The sequence below is a fragment of the Brachypodium distachyon genome, chromosome 4 (assembly GCF_000005505.3).
Source record: "Brachypodium distachyon strain Bd21 chromosome 4, Brachypodium_distachyon_v3.0, whole genome shotgun sequence".
NCBI lineage: Eukaryota > Viridiplantae > Streptophyta > Magnoliopsida > Poales > Poaceae > Brachypodium > Brachypodium distachyon.
This window is the reverse complement of record NC_016134.3, coordinates 17,777,644-17,799,340: the sequence shown is the minus strand read 5'-3', so window position 1 is coordinate 17,799,340 and position 21,697 is coordinate 17,777,644. Positions and strand designations below refer to the sequence as shown.

The window sequence follows — 21,697 nt, the reverse complement described above, 5'->3', positions numbered from 1 at the left end:
GTGCACTCTAAAACGATATGGGTACATAAATGTCTATAGTCCGGCCCACCACACATCTTTTGTGCGCTTTCGACCGGCCTGAAATTGAACAACGTATATAGCATGTCTATTGATGCAGCACAAAAGCACCTGTCACATCATCTCCTCCCTTTCAAACCCCCCTCCCACCCCGTCACAAGCGACCACTTCCTCCTCCGGACTTCCTTAGGCAGGACATCGGCGGCCGGTGAGCAGCGCGGGGAGAAGCTGCTCCGAGGGATGTACAATGGGCACTGTCGACGAGTATGCCCTATGGACGAGCATTGGGATTTTTTTTTACGGTTAGAGTTCTATAGGGAGGGGTTCACGGTGGGCAGCGGCCGGCGGGGCGGGGGAGTACGACAGGAGGCGATCGGTCGGAGAGTAGCGCGGGAAGGAGCATCTCCGGCGGCCAGATCCGATTTTCTTTTAGAAATTCAGTGACACCTTCAGTGTCGGTTCTACAACACGCCACTAGAGCTGCAGCTTAACAGTAGCATCAAACTAGTTGGGGTTCGACAAACGGCCAGTAAGATTGTTTTTGAACCACCACTGGCGGGTTGTTCTGCAGTAGTGAGATGCAATGTATTTTTTTGGGAGTGCCTATTTCTCAATCGCCTAAAAAATAGTTATTTCTCAGTCAACAAGCATAGCTATCCAATGAAGATTTTTTTTTATCCATTAGACCCACATTAATCTTACATGAATCTCAACGATAGAATCAAAAAGTTGTTATCATCGTCTAAAAAATAGTTATTTCTCATACGACTAAGAAATAACAAAACCGTTATTTTGTCCAATTATGCTGGCTCGGTAGATGATGGATTGGCCGGTTGATCTGTTAATCACGCATGCATCACGTGATTCACATGCAAGGGGGGATATTCCTTCCTTCCATCCCTTCCATCCACTCCACAAAGTAGAAAAAGTACAGAAAAAGCAAATAATACATGCAATCGATGCCTCCCCTACCCTCTACTCCATCTTAGGCCAAATGTTCGGATCTTGCATGCACAACGCTGGCCACCTTTCACATATATTCCTCGCTTCCGCAGGGCTCCGGCCAGCTGCTCCCATATTCCCCACCTCCCTCCGTTGTTTAGGCACGTCGATCGCGATATCGTATCATCCTTGGCCCCTAACATCTGTACTATATGTCTTTACCTAAAGCCTGGCTGATGACCCGTACGTTGGTAATGAGAACATCTGAACATCTCGTAGCTGTAAAGAGGTAATAGCACAGAGCACGCAATAACCAATTGACCATGACACTTCTCACTGTATTTCTAATTCCTCCCAATATTCACCTTCCTTTTCCTTGCAGGTCGATCGACCAGCCAACTTCAGGAAGCGGGGACCAAACCTAGCTGATTGCCTTTGCCGCTGCATCGATCGCATCTCAAATTCTTAAATGTTACTCGCTCCTACCATGAGTGAAACAAGGAGACAAGGTTATGTACTCTTTTTGTAGCTAGGTACCTGTCGTTTCTAGCTAGCACGCGCAATGTGGCATGCAATCCAAGCAATTAACCCTAAATGCACCTAGGTAACGTGACTTCCGCTAGCCACTGCGTGATCTCCTTTTCTCTTCTACATTTTTTATATCATTTTTCTCTTCTACATATAGCTATAGGTTTATAGCTCCCATAGCCTCCACTGCACCAGCATCGATCGATCCACATGCATGCATATATAGGTCAGTATACGCAGTATCAATCTACATATAACCTATAGGTTGTATAGTTCGTTAGTTAGAGACAATTAAGCTATAATGGCGGGCGGCAGCAGCAAGAGGACGTGGGTGGTGGAAATGGAGAAGACGGTGAAGGACGCGGACAAGTCGGTGGAGATATCCCGATGGTCGAGCCACTGCATCTACCGCGTCCCGTCATGCATCAAGGACATCAAGAGCAAGGCGTACCAGCCGCAGGTGGTCTCCCTGGGCCCGTTCCACCACGGCGACCCCAACCTGCTCCCCATGGAGGAGCACAAGCGCCGGGCGCTGCGCCACCTGCTCCGCCGCTCCGGCCGGCCACTCGAGGACTTCGTGGCCGCCGTGGAAGCGTCCGCGGCGCAGCTCGAGAGCGCCTACATGGACCTCGGCAGCGAGTGGCGCGACGGACACTCTGCTGCCGTGGGCGAGGGGGGCTGCAGGGAGCGGTTCCTGGAGATGATGATCGTCGACGGGTGCTTCGTGCTGGAGGTCATGAGGACGGCCGCCGGGAAGCACGACGCCGACGACTACGCGCCGAATGACCCCATTTTCAGCCACCACGGGATGCTGTATATGGTGCCTTATATACGCCGGGACATGCTCATGCTGGAGAACCAGCTTCCCCTGCTCCTGCTCCAGAGGCTCGTCGCCGTCGAGAGTGGAAAACCTCCGGTAATTAATTGATTAATTAATCAATGCCACGTATTAGTACATTGATTTCTTGTTTGGGAGATATTATTTTTTGCCGTTCGTCAAATAAAATGTCGTAGTCGTTTGCCAGCATGTCAACTAAGTTCTCTTCTCTAGGCTCTCTTTAGTTTTTTTTTTATCGGGAAAAAAGAATCTAGGCTCTCTTTAGTTTGTGCTTTTGCTTTCTCCGTGCATGGCAAGCAAAGCAAAGCTACGGTGTGCATTTGACCTCTTGCACTTTTGCAGTAGTAGCATCATCTTACAACTATGGATCGTTATTGTTTGACCCGCTCTAGGCTACTAGCGTTCTTGCTAGATTTATAACTTTGCCTGTGAAGCAACATCCTATTGCCCCAGACTAAATCGATATTCCCTCTGATGCATAATAAGTGTCTTTGATTTAGTACGACTTTATACTAAATCCGCGACACTTATCATGGATCGAAGAAGTAATTAATGTGCGTACGTATATCTTCAATTTTGACTAAACATTTGAATGCTTGCATGGCCAGAATGACGAGGTCATCCACAAGATGGTGCTAAGGTTTCTGGCCACATCTTCCCGTCCACCACAATCCGGCACAGGCCTCGGGCTGCACCCACTGGACGTCTTCCGCCGGAGCATGCTCTTCGGCCCTTACCAAACCGTCCGGAGCTCTGATGCGGACACGCTGGACACCGACATCATCCGGTCCGCGGTGGAGCTCTACGAGGCCGGGGTCCGGTTCAAGAAGAGCAAGTCGAGCAGCCTGCACGACATCCGGTTCCGGCACGGCGTGCTGAGCATGCCGACGGTGCCCGTGGACGACTCCACCGAGTACATGTTCCTCAACATGATGGCCTTCGAGCGGCTCCATGTCGGAGCCGGCAACGACGTCACGGCCTACGTCTTCTTCATGGACAACATTATCGACTCCGCCAAGGACGTGGCGCTGCTGAGCTCCAATGGCATCATCCAGAACGCCGTCGGCAGCGACAAGGCCGTGGCCAAGCTGTTCAACAGCATCTCCAGGGACGTGGTGCTGGAGCCCGACAGCGCGCTCGACGCCGTGCAGCGGCAGGTGAATGGGTACTTTAGGAAGCCGTGGAATATGTGGAGAGCAAACCTCATACATACTTACTTCAGGAGCCCCTGGGCGTTCCTCTCCCTCGCCGCGGCCGTCTTCCTCCTTGTTATGACCATCACGCAGACCGTCTACACTGTGCTGCCGTTCTACCGGGATCAGGACAACAACAGCTCGCCTTCGGCTCCATCTCCAATGTGATCCAACCGTGACAAAATTCATTGCCTGATCCACATGTTTGTTAATCCATCTGCACCAAGAGATCCTGGCTACGAGAATTAGTTTTGCTTTCCGAACTTTTTGGGTGTTGTTGTTGTACTCGGAGCGAAAGACAGGGAGGAAGACAGGCGTGCTTGTGACTATGTTTGTTTTGTCTTCCTTTTAGTGTGAATTTTGAGTTTTCTTCCTCTCACATTGAATTGTTGCTTGCTATTGATGTGTTATTCAGAGACCACCATTATTGTCAAGTGATCCTTTGTGGTAACGAACTATTTTCACAACTAACACTTACTCGAACTTTCATACATGTATATAACTTCTTCTCACGAGAAATAACCAAACATTCAATCGATGCTTAGGGAGCTAAGTTCGGCAGGTTCAGTACCTGTTGGAAGCACCCCTCGCGTGAGGCCATTGATCGGGTCCCCCTTCTCTCCGTTCCTCCTTTCAATTGAGAACAAGACAAAAGAAACAAATAAAATCAACTTTCTGAATTTTGAACACTAACATTCAGAAACTCTCTTCACAATAAGAATCAAGTGAAAGAGTTTATAACAAGGATGACAAATCGTCACATAACATACCAGCTGCTATTTTTTTAGAATTGAATTTCAACCTAAAAGACCAAAGAGTAACTCCATGAATCAAGTTCTCAGTCGCTCCATGGACATGATTATCTTCATTCTAGAAGACCTTTGCATTCCTAGATTACCAAATCCACCAAAGGATGGCAAGAAGTATCGAAGGCCAACTATCCTTTGGTAGATCATGCAGGGAGGAAAGAACCAAAGCTCATTGAAGCTCAGGCCCGCAGGGTTGATGTGGAACGTGTCCCAAAGTTACATTGCAAGTGGGCAGCTTGGGAAGAGGTGATAGAGATCCTGGCAGCACTCGCACGAAGTACTTGTGATTAGGGTTTTATGAGGAAGGTTCTGGTGGGTGTTGAGAACTTTCAACACATATATTTCACGAGCTTCCAACAAATGATTGACGAGCTGTCCAAAATTATGGAATCAACTTTCAATAATCTGAATTTTGAAAAATCATGCATGAAGTCTCAAAACCTTGTGGACAGATTTTTCACAAATTTAGGAATCAACATCCGAAAACGAAGCCCCGCGACTTCAAAACATCAGGTTTGAGTTCCAGGCTGACGGTCTCAAGTTCCATCAAAGACAGCATGAATCGGCGATGGTACAACATTTTCTGCCATGGATCTTGGTCACCGACGGCCATAGGCGGACACCGTAAGCGACTAACGGCTCAACCCAAAAACACATTGACAGATGTATCTATCACAGAACCGTAGTTATCCCACTTGACAGACATGGACCCACACATTCTACGTACGTGTTCATCTATGCGTCTGTCTAGCGTCATGTTGTCGGATTTGGACCCACACATTTAACAAGGTAATTTTCAAGAAAACTTCATAGGATGATGGTGCCTGGTTTGTACATAGCTCCGCCGCTATACAGGTATGCCAATTGTCACCGAGGAACAATACATATGGTTGTATATTTATCAGTCGATTTGTTGACGCGAGGCCACAAAGAAAAACCGAAGTATAATGAAATCAACTAACATATTGTCTCTTCAATTTGTCAACGCCGGGCGGACGATTTCCGACCGGTGTGAACGCCGCGGTCGTTTCGACCACGTGAGCATCCGGCACGCGACAGGAAGGAAGAGAGCCGCCGGCTGTCCCTGGCCCAACCGGTTGTCTCCCGCCACCCACGGCCGGCGCGCTCCCGCGACTCCTCGCCGCTCCGCCCTGCCCCATCCGCCACCACCGCTGGTCCACCGCCGCCCTGGCCACCCCTCTAAGCTGGGAACCTTGCATCTTCTCCGGCGCCGAACACCCTCCCCCCACCCCCCAACCCTAAGTTCGACCTCGGACTAACCTCTCCGGTGGCTTATCACCTCCTTGCCTCCACCGTCGCCGCCGCGCCCAGCCGTGCCGCCGCCACTCTGGCTCAATCTCCACTCGCCCTCGCCTTCGTCGTCGCAGCCAGCTGCGCTGCCGCTGTCTCGCCCTCGTCTCACCTCCGCCGGCGCCTCCGCAGCCCCCTGCGTTGCTCCGTCTCGGTAGAGAGATATGGAAGGGGGTCGTGGCCTCGTGGGAAGAGATAAGGTAGGGGATCGTGGATTCTGGTAAGAGATAAGGCAGGTAGAGAGAAGTCAGGGTGGGACCCATCCGGGATTTTCTGCGTCGGTTTCGTCCGCCGAGCACGTTACGCGCGGTTAGGCGCCAAAGAGTCCTTCCGAAAACAAAGTACGAGAATCAACAATAGTGGAAGAGAAGATTTTCATGTTAATACTCACTGTATCGAATTTATCTGATGTCTGAGGAGGACAAAGATAAACTAGCATACAACTCAGATCGATATACCTATCCTGCTCTCTTACTCCACCTTTCACATCCTTCAGTAGATTAAGCTTTGATGCGTATAGTAATTAGCAGCAGACTGTAAAGCAGGCAAGTAAGCAGACACTGTAAGCAAGCTTCATCTTTCATTACCTTTACAACCATGTGAAATGAATCCTCTTCGTTCTGCCCGACAATGACATATACCTGTACAGTTCCTTGCAGACATCAAACCGGACAACTGATTTCGTGAAAGCCACCATGGCCGAGCCGACATCGTGGGTTGATGACGTAGAGAAGCTCCTGTTGGAAGCCCACGACCCCTCGTCAGAGGCAGAGCAATGGCGGAAGCACTCTATATACCGGGTGCCCGCGCGCATCAGGAACCTCAACCCGGGCGCCTACAAGCCGCAGATGGTGTCCCTGGGTCCCTTCCACCACGGCGACCCGGACCTGGCGCCCATGGAGAAGCACAAGCGCAGGGCGCTGCTATGCCTGCTCCGGCGTGCCGCCAGGCCGCTCGGGGACCTGGTCGCCGCTGTGGCCGATGTCGAGGAGGAGCTGCGCGCCGCGTACGTGGACCTCGGCGACGAGTGGCGCTGCGGCGGGGGCAGGCCGTTCGTGGAGACGATGGTCGTGGACGGGTGCTTCTTGCTTGAGGTGATGAGGACGGCGGCCGCGGCAGGGCGGCGGCGCGCCATTGTCGGGTACGCGGCCAACGACCCCGTGTTCAGCCGGCACGGGTTGCTGTATATGGCCCCGTACGTGCAGCGCGACATGCTCATGGTCGAGAACCAGCTGCCGCTGCTCCTGCTCGAACGGATCGTCGCTGCTGAGACCGGAAAAACAGAGGTAAGTTACGATGCTCCTCTGCTTTTCTGTGTGAATGCACAGTATGTTTTGATCTAACAGCAGAGGACGCCAAATCCGTTGTGGAAAATGCTCCGCAGTGTTAACGTACCCAGCAATGATAACTCATGTACATCTTGAATGGCCAGGCCGGTGCATTGATCCACTGGATGGTGCTCAGCTTCCTTGGCGCCGGAAACATCGACAAGCACCCAGAGGCAAACCTGGGGCTCCACCCGCTAGACATCTACCGACGGAGCCTCCTCCACTCTGGCTGCAGCAGCAGCAGCAACCCGTTTCGCGACATCCACCTCGACGACACGCCATCAGAGAAACCGGCGGACGTCCGCTCCGCGCGGAAGCTCTACGAAGCGGGCATCCGCTTCAAGCACAGCGGGCGCGAGGACAGCCTCCGGGACGTCCACTTCCACAACGGCGTCCTCACCATGCCCCAGCTCTTCGTGGACGACTCCACCGAGTACAAGTTCCTCAACCTAATGGCGTTCGAGGCCCTCCACGCGGGCGCCGGCAGCGGCAGCGGGGACGTGACGGCGTACGTGTTCTTCCTTCGGAGCATCGTGGGATCCGCCGACGACGTGCGGCTGCTCCGGGGGAAAGGGATCGTGAGGAGCGACTGGGTGGACGGGGACGAGACAGTGGTCAGGCTGCTTAATGGGATGACCAAGGACGTGGTCTGCGACGAGACCTCGGCGCTGTATTGCTTCGTGCACGGGGAGGTCGAGGCCTACTGCCGGAGCAGCGCGCGGGTGTTCTTGCACGTCTCGTGGTGCTACCTGAAGAGGACGTATTTTGGGAACCCCTGGACGTTCCTGTCGCTCGCGGCTGGAGTGTTGTTACTTGTCACGGATATTATCCAGACCGTGTATGCTGTGCTCTCGTACGAGGTGCAGGGGAAGAGGGAGCATCATAAGTGGGACTGAAGGCGCGTGTGTATACTGGAGTAGAGCATGGGGAGATCTTTCCTGTGTTTAGATGGTCGCACCTGTATGTGTTGGCAAAATATCAAGTGAAAACCACATTTTCGATACAAATTATGCGAACTTCATAAAAAAAACATGTTTAAAAGTCTCTATTTTTAAATAAAAATACATTATATTGATGTTCTACGAACCTACAAATTTTAAGTCGAAACACAACTGCAAAAAATTTGGAAGAACTAAAAAGGAGGAACATACAAATGAATATTGTCAAGCAGGAGAAGCACCTCTGGGTGTGGTGCTAGAGTTGTAGGTGCACGACTTCACCCACCAGGGTTCAAATCCTGGTGCTCACAGTATACTTCAGGGGTTATCCCCTACAGTTTTTCCCTCAAAAAATATTGTCAAACAGTGAAGGACCACTGTTTATACTGAATTTGTTGTTTGCCTGCCGCTAAATGCAATTGAATTTGGACCTGAAATTTTACACATATACTCCCTCCGTCCTAAAATAAGCGACGTGGCACGTCACTTGTTTCGGGACGAAGGGAGTATCAAACATCACTTCCTTAACGTATGAATTTTTTTCGAGAACTTTTTAAACTATTTACATAGTTTTTCCGGATTATTTACCCAATGCGCCGTCATGGTGGGCACATATATGTTTGATGAATGTTTAGTTCTATTATAATCACTCATGCATAATTTTATTCAGTGGTGTCTTGCGGACCTACGGCATGTCAATAGCTCATATACCCCCTCTGACGGTAGGCTAAAAAACCGCTACAACCAGTTTAGCGTTTTTCGCTAGTTACCTCTCAGTTGAGACAAAAACTAACCACTCACGGGACACCACACGCATCAGTGGTGATACAACAAAATTCCAAAAAAGTCATAGGCCCATCGTACTTGTTCGAGGGATTGTCGTTGGAAAAGTTGCTGCCGTGCCACCACTTGTCCAATGATAGTGCCATGCTGACCACTACGTTCTAAGATGGGGTTCTATCTCACCCTCATCCTCCAGCCAACTGCAGCTTCCATGGCGCACGTACACACTATTCCTTCGTCCTAGAATCCAAAAGGGCCTCGGTGGAAGTGGCACGAGAGGTAGTCTCGAAGGTGGATGAAGAAGATGAGCTTTGGATTTGAGATCGGGAGACACTACTACAAAACTCGTCATTCTTGACCGGTCATCACCAATGGGCAGGGACGCGGGGAGGGGGGGGGGGCACCCTCCTAACAAATCAGCGATCCCTTTGTGATTACGTAATGAGCCTGTGATTTGGGTTTGTTTTAATCCTTTTCGCCCCCGGGGTCTTGGCCCATTATTCTCTAAAGCCCATCAATGAAAAGGCAGCCAACCTAACCCCCCCCCCCCAATCCTGATTCCTGCCTCTGTCCCTGTCAGGAACAATTCTTCAGCCCTAACAACCATCACTGACAAGTTTTATAAGGCAATGTCAGCGATAAATTCCCACATGCAACATTGATGAGTCATCACTGAAATGTCCGCACTGGGCAAGCCAGTGACGACAGTCTGTGCCACCTCCAAGTGTGGCGCACACCTGATGGCTGGTCGACATTTCTGATGGTGTTCCTAATACGTTAACAGTACCTCGTTGCGGGACCCTTATACGTCAAAGTCTAGACTAAGCATCTCCGGTGCGTCACCCGCAGGATGTGTTAGCGACGATATATACATAATGGACACGCCTTAGAGGAGACGCATCGTAGATGACTCAGTCACCAGTTGCCTACTTGTGATGCCTCAGATATATGTTGACCCTATATCATGTCATGGGCGCCAAATCTAGATCGATCCATTGAGACCCATCGAGCCATAGTGATGCCTCAAGAAGACGCAGATACACCCATTTTTCGGGTCTGTTTGACTCCCCTTCCGGTCTGTTGCCTCATCCTCCGGTCCCTTCGTCATCTTGTCTTGGCTAGAAAAGCCGTCGGGCTTGCACTCCACCTCTACATCAAGTGCATGCCTGGCCAGTCCGCTAGGGTTCATAGTCTTGTTGCCACCTACGTGCGCCTCCCATGGTTGGAGGTGCTCTATGCCGATGCCACCACCGCCTCTGACTCCTCTGAGGCCGAGGTCAATGCCTCAAAACGCATTGACATCTCCCCTAACATCAACGGCCCGCTCCGCTCCTTCAAAGTCGACAGCTTATCCCTCCACTACTCTAAACTCATGGCGGAGTCAATGGTGGAGAGCCCGATGTGTCCGTCAATGGTGTACTAATGCCCGTGCGCGTCGATGCTTTTGTGAAAAGGCAATTAACACCTTCGGCATGTGGCATTTGCAAGGCGGCAATAGTGCTACAACTTCTAAAGGAGGCCAACATGGTGTTCGATGTGGGGCCGACATGTTGCTTGAAGTTTTGGTGGACGTGTTGCATCACATTCCTGCCGATGTCCTGCTGATCTAAAATAAAGTTAGTTATGTTGTATGCAATTCAATGTATGTGTTATAGGAACTGATCTCAAGTTTGATGCTCACAAATGCCATGTACTTCATCACCCACCCACGAAGTCAAGTACTCCCTCCGTTTCATAAAGATTGGCACGGCTTTAAACTAGAACTAGTTCAAATCCGTGCCAATTTTTATAGAACCGACGGAGTATAAAGGAAGTTTCGGGTTGGCTTAACCATAACAATATTTTCTGTTGGTGAAGCTGGGTGCTGCCAGGTAGAGAACATCCTTTCCGGTCTCGCTACTATCTGCAAAAGCACACTAGGCGCCACAAACCATGCATGCAAGGCCATTTAAGTACTAGCATTATCCACTAACGTAACTAGTCGATTTGCATCTTTGGACCTGTCCTAGGGAACAAGCCAAGCAACACTTTCTTTAGACCTTAATTATCATGTGGCTTTAACCTGGGAAGGTTAAGGTATCATATACTCCGTATATGAAATAATCACGTGATATAATAAAAGCAAGAAAGGAACGTTGGAAAGAAACCTGTAGGCTGCTTCTCCTACATAAGTACTCGTGCATGATATGCCATTTGCATACAGGAATTCGTAAGCGCGCATGCACAAATTAGTTCACGGGTAGCGAGCAAAAACTAACAGCATGCTGCAAGATGCGTGGGTGGTCGACATGGAGAGGAAGCTCGACGAATCCGAGCCGTCGGCCAAGACGGAGAAATGGCCGAAGCACAGCATCTTCCGCGTGCCGCCGCGTTTCAAGATGGTCCATGGCAGGTAAGCATTCAGGAATCAAGATCCAGATCGTAGGAGTAGTATCTATACGGTTATTTTTGCCGGAGCAATAGTGACACATGATTTCCTATCCTAGAGGGGAGGCGAGTATCTACATGCCGCAGACGGTAGCTCTGGGCCCGTTTCACCACGACAACGACGGCTTAAAGCCCATGGAGGAACACAAGATGAGGGCCGTCCGGCACCTCCTCCAGCGGGCCCAGAGGACGATCGGCGAGCTCGTCAAGTCCATGGAGGAGGTGGCCCAGGACCTGGAGGACGCTTACATGGACCTCGGCGACGAGTGGCGCGGCGAGAACAGGGTAAAGTTCCTGGAGATGATGATCGCCGACGGCTGTTTCCTGCTGGAAGTGATGAGGGAGGAGGACTCTCGCAAAGACTATGTGAACAGCGACCCCATTTTCAGCAAGAAAGGGGTGCGGCACGTTCAGTCGTTCGTCCAGCGCGACATGCTCATGCTCGAGAATCAGCTCCCGCTGAAGGTGCTTCAGAGGATCGTCGCCGTGGAGACTGGCAAACCTCCGGTACGTGCCTGATACCAACTTCATGAAATTTTGAGCTGACCATGAAGTACATCATCGGGTCATGAATTGGCAGAGCGATGGAGATGTTGTCATCAACAACATATTACTGAAATTCCTGTGCACGGAGAACTGGGATCCCCGTGTGGCCAGCAACGGCCTGGGACTCCATCCCCTGGACCTTTACCGAAGGAGCCTACTGAAGTGGCCCGGCCCAGTTCACCGCGGAGTTGCAGGTATCCTGGGTCGGAAAAGGCCGCCTCCCGACGTCCCCCGCTCCGCGCAGAAGCTGGCCGACGCCGGCATCCGTTTCAGGACCAGCCGCCGGAAATTCCAGCTCGACGACATCGAATTCAAGACGACGCGCACTGTCATGATGCCCAGGCTCTACCTTGACGACACCACCCATTACAAGTACCACAACATGATGGCGTTCGAGGCGATGCACGTCCGCACCAGCAACGACGTGACGGCATTCGTGCTGTTCATGAAGGACATCATCGACTCGGCCGAAGACGTCGCCCATCTGAGGAGGAAACGCATCATCGTTCACGACCTCGCCGACGACGACGCGGCGGTGGTGAAGATGTTCAACACCCTCACGAAGGACGTGCCCAAGTACGGGGATAGCCGGCTGTGCGGCGTACGCGAGGAGATGGAGGATTACTACAAAAAGAGCATCTGTAAATCGCTGTGGTTTGTGCCGTGGTCCTTCCTCAAGAACAAGCACTTCAGGAGCCCATGGACGTTCATTGCGCTTGTCGCGGCCATCTGCTTGGTCGCAACCGACATCATGCAGACTTTCTATGCCGTCATGAGCTACGAAGTTGCAAAAACATCTTTACAAGCACATTAAAGGATACAAAGCACTGAAGATGCATCAATAGCAGCGCACCGTGAGTATGACAGCCGGTCGTGCAAGTGAAGCTTGAGAGCATAAACTCTTCTTAATATTTCTGTCTTGAATCTGCCAGTGTGTGCGTGTGTATTGTTGAAGGTTGTTGAATGTTGACGATGTTTTGTTTTAGGGTTGATCAGTACATATTTTTAAATCAATTTTAAACATAATTGGCGCTGATCATGCTTGAATTTGAATCATTTGAATTTGAATTTGAATTGATTCTGTAAAAGAGGGCCAAACCTGTCATTTTACAGCACTGCATGTCTTTTTGTAGAAAAGGGTGCGGAAAGGCACCAAAATCTTCTTCCTTCTACAACTTGAAGAAAAGGTACCAAACAGAAAAGTGAAGAAGAGAAAAAAGAAGAGAGAAAGAACATGATGTAAGGGGTGATCAAGCAAAAAGGAGCATAAAGAAGGATCTTCTTCGGTGTCAAGCTAGCAAAAGCAAGGGGTCATTTGCATAATTCAAAGGTGATGGTGATAGCCTCTGAAGGGGAGAAAAGGAGAGAGCATAAAGGGTGGTGTATCTCTTCCTTCGGGACAACACAAGCAAGGGGGGTGGAGTAGTTGAGATCCAGAAACATGGAGAAGAGAGGGGAAGAAGAGAGGAAGCTGGCGAGATCCAGAGCTGTTCTTGGATGATTTGGATGCTTCTTTAAATTTCTATCAGTTTGTTGCGCAGTAGAGACATGATCTGCTTGTGATGTTTTACTGTTTGATTTGAAACTCTCTCCTTGTTTATTAGTTTTGCTGCTTGCCTTCTCTAGATCTTCACTATTTCATCTCCTTTCTCTAAAACCCTTGCTGTCTAAACTCTAAATTCGTCACAAAAAGATCTGCTCTGCTGGTGTTGATTTTCTTCAGTTAAATCTTCTTGTTTGTGTCTGTTTCTTCAGTTAGTCAGTACCTTGTTGTCAGATTTGCTACAGTCAACCAAAAACCGCAAAAACATTAGATCATCAAGTTAGATTTGTTACTTTTCAGTCCAAAGCTTGTTAATCTGTGAGTTTAGCTTGAGATTTGAAAAGGAATCATTGCATTAATCCCTGTGGAGAACTTCATTTTTATTACTGCTAAAACTACAGTTTGATGAGTTGGCGCCGTTGCCGGGGATTAATCAATGGTTTCTAACTAAAATCTCTAAACTAAACCTTGTTGATTTCTTTTGTTATTTTGTTGTTGCTTCGGCTTATTAGGATACTTACCCATAATCAATTCTTTAGTTGTGCTTTTGGGCAGAAGATTAATCATTTAAATGCAGGAAATTGTTGAATGCTCACAAGAAGACAGAGAAGACAATTGTTAGATAGTCCAGACTGCAGAAAAACACTTAATCAAATCAGAGAAGAATTGAGGCAGATTCCTAGAAGAAGATCAGCTGAAACTGAACCTGAACCTGAATCTTCAGATAGCTATTCTTTTGTCAGCGATTCAGATACAGAAAGTTCAGAGATGGGGGATACCACTTTAGTCAGATATTTGTGGATACCAAATCATCAGAATGTGGCTGCTAATGTCAGTCAACTAGTCATTGAGGCAAACAACTTTGACCTTAAACCAGCATTGATTAGTATGGTGCAGCATTCTCGGTTCAGTGGCTCAGCTTCTAATGATCCTCATGAGCACATTAACCAGTTTTTGGAATATTGCAATACAATGAAGATGAATGGGGTTCCAGCTGATGTCATTAAGCTTCATTTGTTTCCATTTTCACTAACAGATGGTGCAAAGATATGGTTAAATGTCTTACCAGCAAGCCAGAAGAAACAGCTGGGCAAATCTTATGCAGGCTTTCTTTGAGAAGTACTATCCACCAATGAAAGCAGCTGAATGCAGGGATAAGATAAACAACTTTGTGCAGTTTAGTGATGAGAGTTTACATGATGCTTGGAATAGATATCAAACTTTGCTCAGAATGTGTCCACATCATGGATTAGAGAGATGGTTAGTACTACAAACATTCTATAAAGGGTTATCACCTGGTACTAGATCCTATGTTGATTCATCAGCTGGAGGAGGAGGAATTATGAACAAAACTCTGAATGAAGCATTTACTCTTATTGAAAGTATGGATACTCATGATGTTCAATGGACAAGCGAGAGATCAGTTGCTCCTCCAAAGCCAGGAATGCATCAGATTTCTCCAACATATGCTCTTGCAACTCAACTTGAGATCATGAACAAAAAATATGTCACAGATGCAGGCAAGCATAATTTCTTCTATCAAATCAGTGGGATCAGTTGCATCTTCAGTAGTTACTCAGCCAGCTCAGGTTTGCAGTATCTGTGGTGTTCCTGGGCATGATGGGGAGTGTGTTGGATATGCAACTGCAGAATCTTCAGCTCAGTCAGTTTCTGAAGTTAATTATGCTCAGTCTCAAGGCCCTTACTCTCAGAGTTATAACCCACAGTGGAGGCAACACCCCAACCTTTCTTATAAATCAAATGCTCCAACTCAATCATCATTTTCATCAAGTGTTTCTCACCCAGCTCCACATCCACAGAAGCAGGAAGGAATGACAGCCTTGAAGAGGTTAATGGAGAAGCAAATGGAAATGATGGCTAATGTGAACAAAACTCAGTTGGCTATGTTAAGTAGCTTGAACAATACAGTTCACAAACTAGCTAGTAAAATGGATGATTTGTCTGTTGGGAGTTCTTCAGAAAAGTCAGAAGCAAGATTGCCATCTCAAGCTAAAAGTAATCCAAAGAATTTATGTGGTGCAATCACTACTAGATCAGGCAAAATTGTTGAGCCAATTCTCCCAACACCTGTTCCTGTGAAACCTTATGTTCCACCTCAACTAAGGACAAAATTTGTTATAGAAAATGTTAAAAGGAAGGAAGTACAGAAGGGAAATGAGGCCAGTGGCAGTGCTGAATCAGAAAGTGTTCAGAGTTCATCAGTCAAGCTGCCTTTCCCAGAAAGAAATGACAAAACCAAAGAGGAAAAACAATATGTTAAGTTTCTTGAAATAATGAAGGAAGTGCAAGTGACAATTCCTATACTTGAAGTAGTGTTACATGTGCCAATGTATGCAAAATTCTTCAAAGAATTGATCACTAAGAAGAGAAGTTTGGGAGAACCTGAAATTGTTGCTATGACTAAAGAATGTAGTGCTCTGATTCAGAACAAAATGGCTCCTAAATTGAAAGATCCAGGCAGTTTGGTAATTCCTTGTTGTGTTGGGAACAGGAAATTCATTGCTTTATGTGATTTAGGATCCTCAGTGAGTGTCTTGCCTTTGTCAGTGTGTCAAGAAATGAGACTTGGTGATTTAAACCCAACAACACTAACACTTCAGTTAGTAGACATGACTTTGAGAAAACCAGCTGGAATCTTACTTGATATCCCAATCATTGTCAACAAATTTACTTATCCTGTAGATTTTGTTGTGTTGGGAATGGAAGACAGAAGTGAGGTTGTGATTCTTGGAAGGCCCTTTTTAGCTACAGCAGGGGCACTGATTGATGTTAAAGGTGCAAAGTTAACCCTGAAATTTGGAAAAGAAGAAATAATCTTTGATATGAAGCACCCATCCCATTTACCTCATTGCACAAAAGAATGTCTTTCTGTTGATGCTATAGATGAATGTGTTGCAAAGGTGTACGAGTTACAGAACAATGCTGATACAAATCACTCGAGATTAAATGACAAGTTTCTGAAAGTTCAGAAAGCTGAGACAGTAGCTGCAGTTGAGATTGTTGAAGATGGTATTACTTCAGTTGATGCCAGTTTAGTCCCTTATAAGCCAGTTGATATGAAACAATTGCCAGCTCATATGAAGTATGAATTTCTTGAAGATAATGATCAGTTTCCAGTGATTGTGAGTTCAGCATTAAAACCAGAACAGGTTAAGGAATTAATTGTTGTTCTGAAAAAACACAGGGCAGTGATTGGATATTCTATTGATGATATGAAAGGAATACATCCATCTGTTTGCATGCACAGAATATTTTTGGAAGAAGGAAAGAAACCCACTAGAGAACATCAAAGGAGATTGAATCCTCACCTGCAGGAAGTAGTAAAGAAAGAGGTTCTAAAATTGTTGTCTGCAGATATAATCTATCCAATTTCAGACAGTGAGTGGGTCAGTCCTATACACATTGTTCCCAGGAAAGGTGGCATGACAATGGTAGGAAATGATAAAGGTCAGCTTATACCTTCAAGAACTATCACTGGGTACAGAATGTGTACAGATTACAGGAAGCTAAATGATGCCACTAGGAAAGATCACTTTCCTTTGCCCTTTATTGATGAGATGCTTGAGAGAATGACAGGAAAAGAATTCTATTGTTATTTGGATGGATACTTAGGATTCTTGCAAATTCCAATTCATCCTGAAGATCAAGATAAAACCACATTCACCTGCCCATATGGAACTTTAGCTTACAGATGCAATGTTCCTGGTACCTTTCAGATATGTGTTTTGTCAATATTTTCAGATTTTGTAGAGAAGATCATGGAAGTGTTTATGGATGATTTCACTGTGTTTGGGGACAGTTTGGATGATTGTCTGAAGAACTTAAGTACTGTAATGCAGAGATGTGCAGATAATAACCTTGTGCTTAATTGGGAAAAGTGTCATTTTCTGGTCAGAGAAGGGATTGTTCTTGTACATTTGATATCTGCTAGAGGAATTGAAGTTGATAAAGCTAAGGTTGAAGTTATTGCAAAGCTTTCACCACCAATTAATGTCAAAGAGATCAAAAACTTTCTTGGACATGCAGGGTTTTTTACAGGAGATTCATTAAGGATATTTCAAATATTGCAAAGCCACTGACTAATTTGCTAAAAAATGATGTTCCATTTGTGCTTGATGAAGTCTGTAATGAAGCTTTTGTTAAACTGAAAGATGCTTTGATTTCAGCTCCTATTGTGCAGTCACCTGATTGGAAATACCCATTTGAAATAATGTGTGATGCAAGTGATTATGCAGTGGAAAAGCAGCTTAATGTCATCTATTATGCCAGTAAAACTCTTGATGATGCTCAAGTCAATTACACAACTACAGAGAAAGAACTCCTAGCAGTAGTTTATGCATTTGATAAATTCAGGCCTTATATAGTTGGTTCAAAAACTGTTGTTTATATAGATCATGCAGCTATTAAATACCTGCTGAATAAGAAAGATGCAAAACCAAGGCTGATAAGATGGATTCTTTTATTGCAAGAGTTTAATGTGGAGATAAAAGATAATAAAGGGACTAAAAATCTGATAGCTGACCACTTGTCCAGAATTGTTCATGAAAGCCAGGATAAGTCTGAAATTAATGACAGTTTGCCAGGAGATCAGCTAATGAAGATTAGTCACAATGTTCCTTGGTATGCTGATATTGTGAATTATATGGTTTGCAATCATTTGTCTCCAAATCTTACTTTTCATCTTAAGAAGAAATTTCTGCATGATGTTAAAGAATTTTATTGGGATGAGCCTAATCTGTACAAACAGTGTGGAGATGGAATAATCAGGAGATGCATTCCACAGGAAGAAGTCCAGAGTGTGATATATCACCGTCATGCCTCTCCTATTGGTGGGCATGCTGGTGTATCCAAAATTTCAGCTAAAATCTTGCAGGCTGGGTTTTATTGGCCATCTATCTTCAGAGATGTGCACTCTTTTATTCAGAAATGTGATCCTTGTCAGAGAACTAGAAAGGTGTCTAGCAGAAATGAAATGCCACAGCAGAGCATTCTTGAAGTTGAGTTATTTGATGTTTGGGGTGTGGATTACATTGGTCCATTGCCCTCTTCTAAAGGATTCAAGCATATACTTGTTGCCGTGGATTATGTGTCTAAATGGATTGGAGCTGTCCCAACTGTCCATGCAGATTCAAAGTCAGTTTGCAAGTTATTCAGAAATGTAATTTTTTCCAGATTTGGTGTACCAAGAGTAGTGATCAATGATGGAGGGACCCACTTCAATAACCATCAGTTGGTCAAGTTATTTGAAAAATATGGAATGTTCAATCACAAGGTAACAACTCCATATCACCCTCAAGCAAATGGGCAAGTGGAGCTGTCTAATAGAGAAATCAAGCAAATTTTGAAGAAGGTTGTTTCTAAATCCAGAGGAGATTGGTCATTAAAGTTAAATGATGCTCTATGAGCTTATAGGACTGCTTACAAAACTCCAATAGGCATGTCCCCATTTAGGCTTATTTATGGAAAAGCCTGCCATTTGCCTGTTGAACTTGAGCACAAAGCACATTGGGCTATCAGGAAATTGAACATGGATATGGAAGCTGCTGGTGAACTCAGGAAACTTCACTTATGTGAGCTTGATGAGCTGAGATTACATGCCTATGAGAGTGCAAGAATCTATAAGGAAAAGACCAAGAAGTGGCATGACAGGCATATTCAGATAAGAGAGTTCAGTCCTGGACAGCTGGTGCTAGTCTATGATTCAAGATTCCACCTATTTCCTGGGAAATTTAAATCAAGATGGTATGGTCCATGTGTTATAAAGAAGGTGTTGGGCAATGGTGCTTTGGAAGAACAGAGTCCTTCAGAAGGGATATTCTCAGTTAATGGCCAAAGAGTGAAGCATTATTTCAATGGAGATCCTATTCTTGATTTTGATGCAAGACCAGAAGAAGCAGAGTTGAGGCAGGCAAGCCTTGACAGTGGTCAAGCATCTTGAGCCATTTCAAACCAGGGGTCAAGCTGATGACCATAAAAGAGCGCTATCAGGAGGCAACCTGGAAATAAAATTCAGTAACTTTCCTTTGCCTCTATGAGATTTGTTTTATTTTTGTTTATCTTTTCTTTTCGTAGGGTTTATGCAAGAATCAGCAGCAGGAGAAGTAGGAAAGATGCATAATAAGCTAGAAGAAAAATGGGAAAGTAGGAAGTGAGAGCAGGAAATTCTTGCAACAAATTCTGTCAAGTCAAGGAATTAATGTTCAGAAACTTGGCGAGCTGTTTCAGTCTCCATTTTTTGATACTTTTGGTATAAATATTGTGTGTTCATGATTCAAATTAACCCATCTTGATAATTTTGAAAAGATTACATGAATCTATACTGTTAAAACTTTTGCCTCGGCACTGTTCATGGTTATGCTTTGACAGAAAACATTTAATAGAAGTTGCAAAAGTTAGTTCTCTGTCCAGAATGATCATTTAAACTGTTTATCTTAAATTTCAATCATTTCTGACCATTTGTAAAATAATTCAGAAACTTTGTGTTCTAAATCTTTGTTACTTTTCTGAGCTAGTTGTTTGGTGTCACTATGTAGGAGTCATGATCCTGGGATTGTGATTTCTGAAACATGTGTCATTGAGCATTGTTACTTCAGTTTACTTTTTGGTTTTTCTGAAATTCAATAAGTGGCAAGGTCCACATGTGTTTATTCTTCCTTGAATAAGTGACAAAAGTCACATTGCTTGCAATAAGTGGCTGTGCCACAGTTCCGTTCTAAATTTTTTTACAAATTCAATAAGTGGCTTCGCGACAGTTTTCAGCCTTCAATAAGTGACAAAAGTCACAGTTATCTACAAATAAGTGGTTGTGCCACATTTCCCTGAAGTTTTAATCAGCTCAGTTCAGTACTATGCTTTAGATATCATTTGTTTCTAGTCATTTACCCTAGATCATTTTTGATGCCTAGAAATCATTGAAATGTTTGATACACAATTTATATGAACACTCTGACGGAGAACTGCATTTGTCAATTCCTCTCATCTGTTTACTGCTTTGCATTACTAATTAATTGGTGTTTGAGTACTAAATCCTTTTACTTGAGGACAAGCAAAATTCAGGTGTGGGGGTATGATCGGTACATATTTATAAATCAATTTCAAACATAATTGGTGCTGATCATGCTTGAATTTGAATCATTTGAATTAATTCTGTAAAAAAGGGTCAAACCTGTCATTTTACAGCACTACATGTCTTTTTGCAGAAGTCTTTTTGCAGAAAAGGGTGCGAAAAGGCACCAGAATCTTCTTCACATCTTGAAGAAAAGGTACCAAGCAAAAAAGTGAAGCAGAGAAAAAAGAAGAGATAAAGAACATGCTGGAAGGGGTGATCAAGCAAAAAGGAGCATAAAGCAAGGATCTTCTTCAGTGTCAAGCTAGCAAAAGCAAGGGGTCATTTGCATAATTCAAAGGTGATGGTGACAGCCTCTGAAGGGGAGAAAAGGAGAGAGCATAAAGGGTGGTGTATCTCTTTCCTTCGGGACAACACAAGCAAGGGGGGTGGAGTAGTTGAGATCCAGAAACATGGAGAAGAGAGGGGAAGAAGAGAGGAAGCTGGCAAGATCCAGAGCTGTTCTTGGGTGATTTGGATGTTTCTTTAAATTTCTATCAGTTTGTTGTGCAGTAGAGACATGATCTGCTCGTGATGTTTTACTCTTTGATCTGAAACTCTCTCCTTGTCTATTAGTTTTGCTGCTTGCCTTCTCTAGATCTTCACTATTTCATCTCCTTTCTCTAAGACCCTTGCTGTCTAAACTCTAAATTCGTCACAGAAAGATCTGCTCTGCTAGTGTTGATTTTCTTCAGTTAAATCTTCTTGTTTGTGTCTGTTTCTTCAGTTAGTCAGTACCTTGTTGTCAGATTTGCTACAGTCAACCGAAAACCCCAAAAACATTAGATCATCGAGTTAGATTTGTTACTTTGGCGCAGTTCCCCCCGGGACGGAAGCTACTCTCTAAGAGACCTCTTTCTTCCTCCTCCCAGCCGACCTCACGCCCGCGGCCCCACCTCGCTCTGCCGCCGCAGCGCCTCCTCTCCCCCCTCCCACCCCACGCCTGCTTCCCCGCCGCCTTCCTATCTCCTTCTTCGCGCGCCTCCTCCTCCTCCCCATCTCCTTCCTCACACGCTGCCTCCCCATCTCCCTCCTCGCGCATGCCGCCGTGTTGCCCGAGGGAGGCCAGATGATCCGCGCCGTTCTGGCCGCCCACAACCTGGATCTAGTCGCCGCCGCCGCAAGCGCTCCTCACGCCGCCGACCTCACGTGGGCCTTGATCTGGGCTGCGTGAGCCCTCCGACGGTCGGATCTGGTGGCCCGGCGCCGCCTTCGTTGTTGCCGCCGGGATGCCACCTTCCGAGTAAGTTTTTTAAATTTAAAATAAAAAGCCAAAAATAAAACAATAAAAATAAAAAGGTCAAAGATTAAAAGCCTGAAAGCAAGTAATTAAAATGAAAAGTCCAAAAAATTAAAAGCTAATTTTT

At 46.0% G+C, this 21,697-nt stretch overlaps 3 protein-coding genes, 1 non-coding gene and 1 pseudogene across 5 annotated transcripts; 4 read left to right on the top strand and 1 right to left on the bottom strand.

The window, feature by feature from the left end:
* Positions 1 to 1,040: 1,040 nt before the first annotated feature.
* LOC100837413 (UPF0481 protein At3g47200) lies at positions 1,041 to 3,929 on the top strand. The gene is made up of 3 exons (XM_014901889.2): positions 1,041 to 1,249; positions 1,343 to 2,404; positions 2,935 to 3,929. The coding sequence occupies exons 2-3, from the start codon at positions 1,790 to 1,792 to the stop codon at positions 3,685 to 3,687; spliced, it is 1,368 nt and encodes a 455-aa protein (XP_014757375.1). The 5' UTR covers positions 1,041 to 1,249; positions 1,343 to 1,789; the 3' UTR covers positions 3,688 to 3,929.
* A 1,876-nt stretch (positions 3,930 to 5,805) lies between these two features.
* On the top strand, positions 5,806 to 7,974 carry LOC112268965 (UPF0481 protein At3g47200-like). Of its 2 annotated transcripts, XM_024455372.1 has the most exons (3): positions 5,806 to 6,201; positions 6,289 to 6,925; positions 7,072 to 7,974. In XM_024455372.1, the coding sequence occupies exons 2-3, from the start codon at positions 6,335 to 6,337 to the stop codon at positions 7,861 to 7,863; spliced, it is 1,383 nt and encodes a 460-aa protein (XP_024311140.1). In that variant the 5' UTR covers positions 5,806 to 6,201; positions 6,289 to 6,334; the 3' UTR covers positions 7,864 to 7,974. The 2 variants fall into 2 exon arrangements, with proteins under 2 accessions (XP_024311140.1, XP_024311139.1); XM_024455371.1 differs by having other exon boundaries at positions 5,806 to 6,925.
* A 2,929-nt stretch (positions 7,975 to 10,903) lies between these two features.
* On the top strand, positions 10,904 to 12,570 carry LOC100836795 (UPF0481 protein At3g47200). The gene is made up of 3 exons (XM_024455373.1): positions 10,904 to 11,080; positions 11,175 to 11,622; positions 11,696 to 12,570. The coding sequence occupies exons 1-3, from the start codon at positions 10,950 to 10,952 to the stop codon at positions 12,473 to 12,475; spliced, it is 1,359 nt and encodes a 452-aa protein (XP_024311141.1). The 5' UTR covers positions 10,904 to 10,949; the 3' UTR covers positions 12,476 to 12,570.
* A 1,779-nt stretch (positions 12,571 to 14,349) lies between these two features.
* LOC112269037 lies at positions 14,350 to 14,455 on the bottom strand. The gene has a single exon (XR_002960627.1). It is a non-coding gene; the product is annotated as a small nucleolar RNA R71 (small nucleolar RNA).
* A 263-nt stretch (positions 14,456 to 14,718) lies between these two features.
* Positions 14,719 to 19,163, top strand: LOC104584975 (annotated as a pseudogene).
* The last annotated feature ends 2,534 nt before the right edge of the window (positions 19,164 to 21,697 follow it).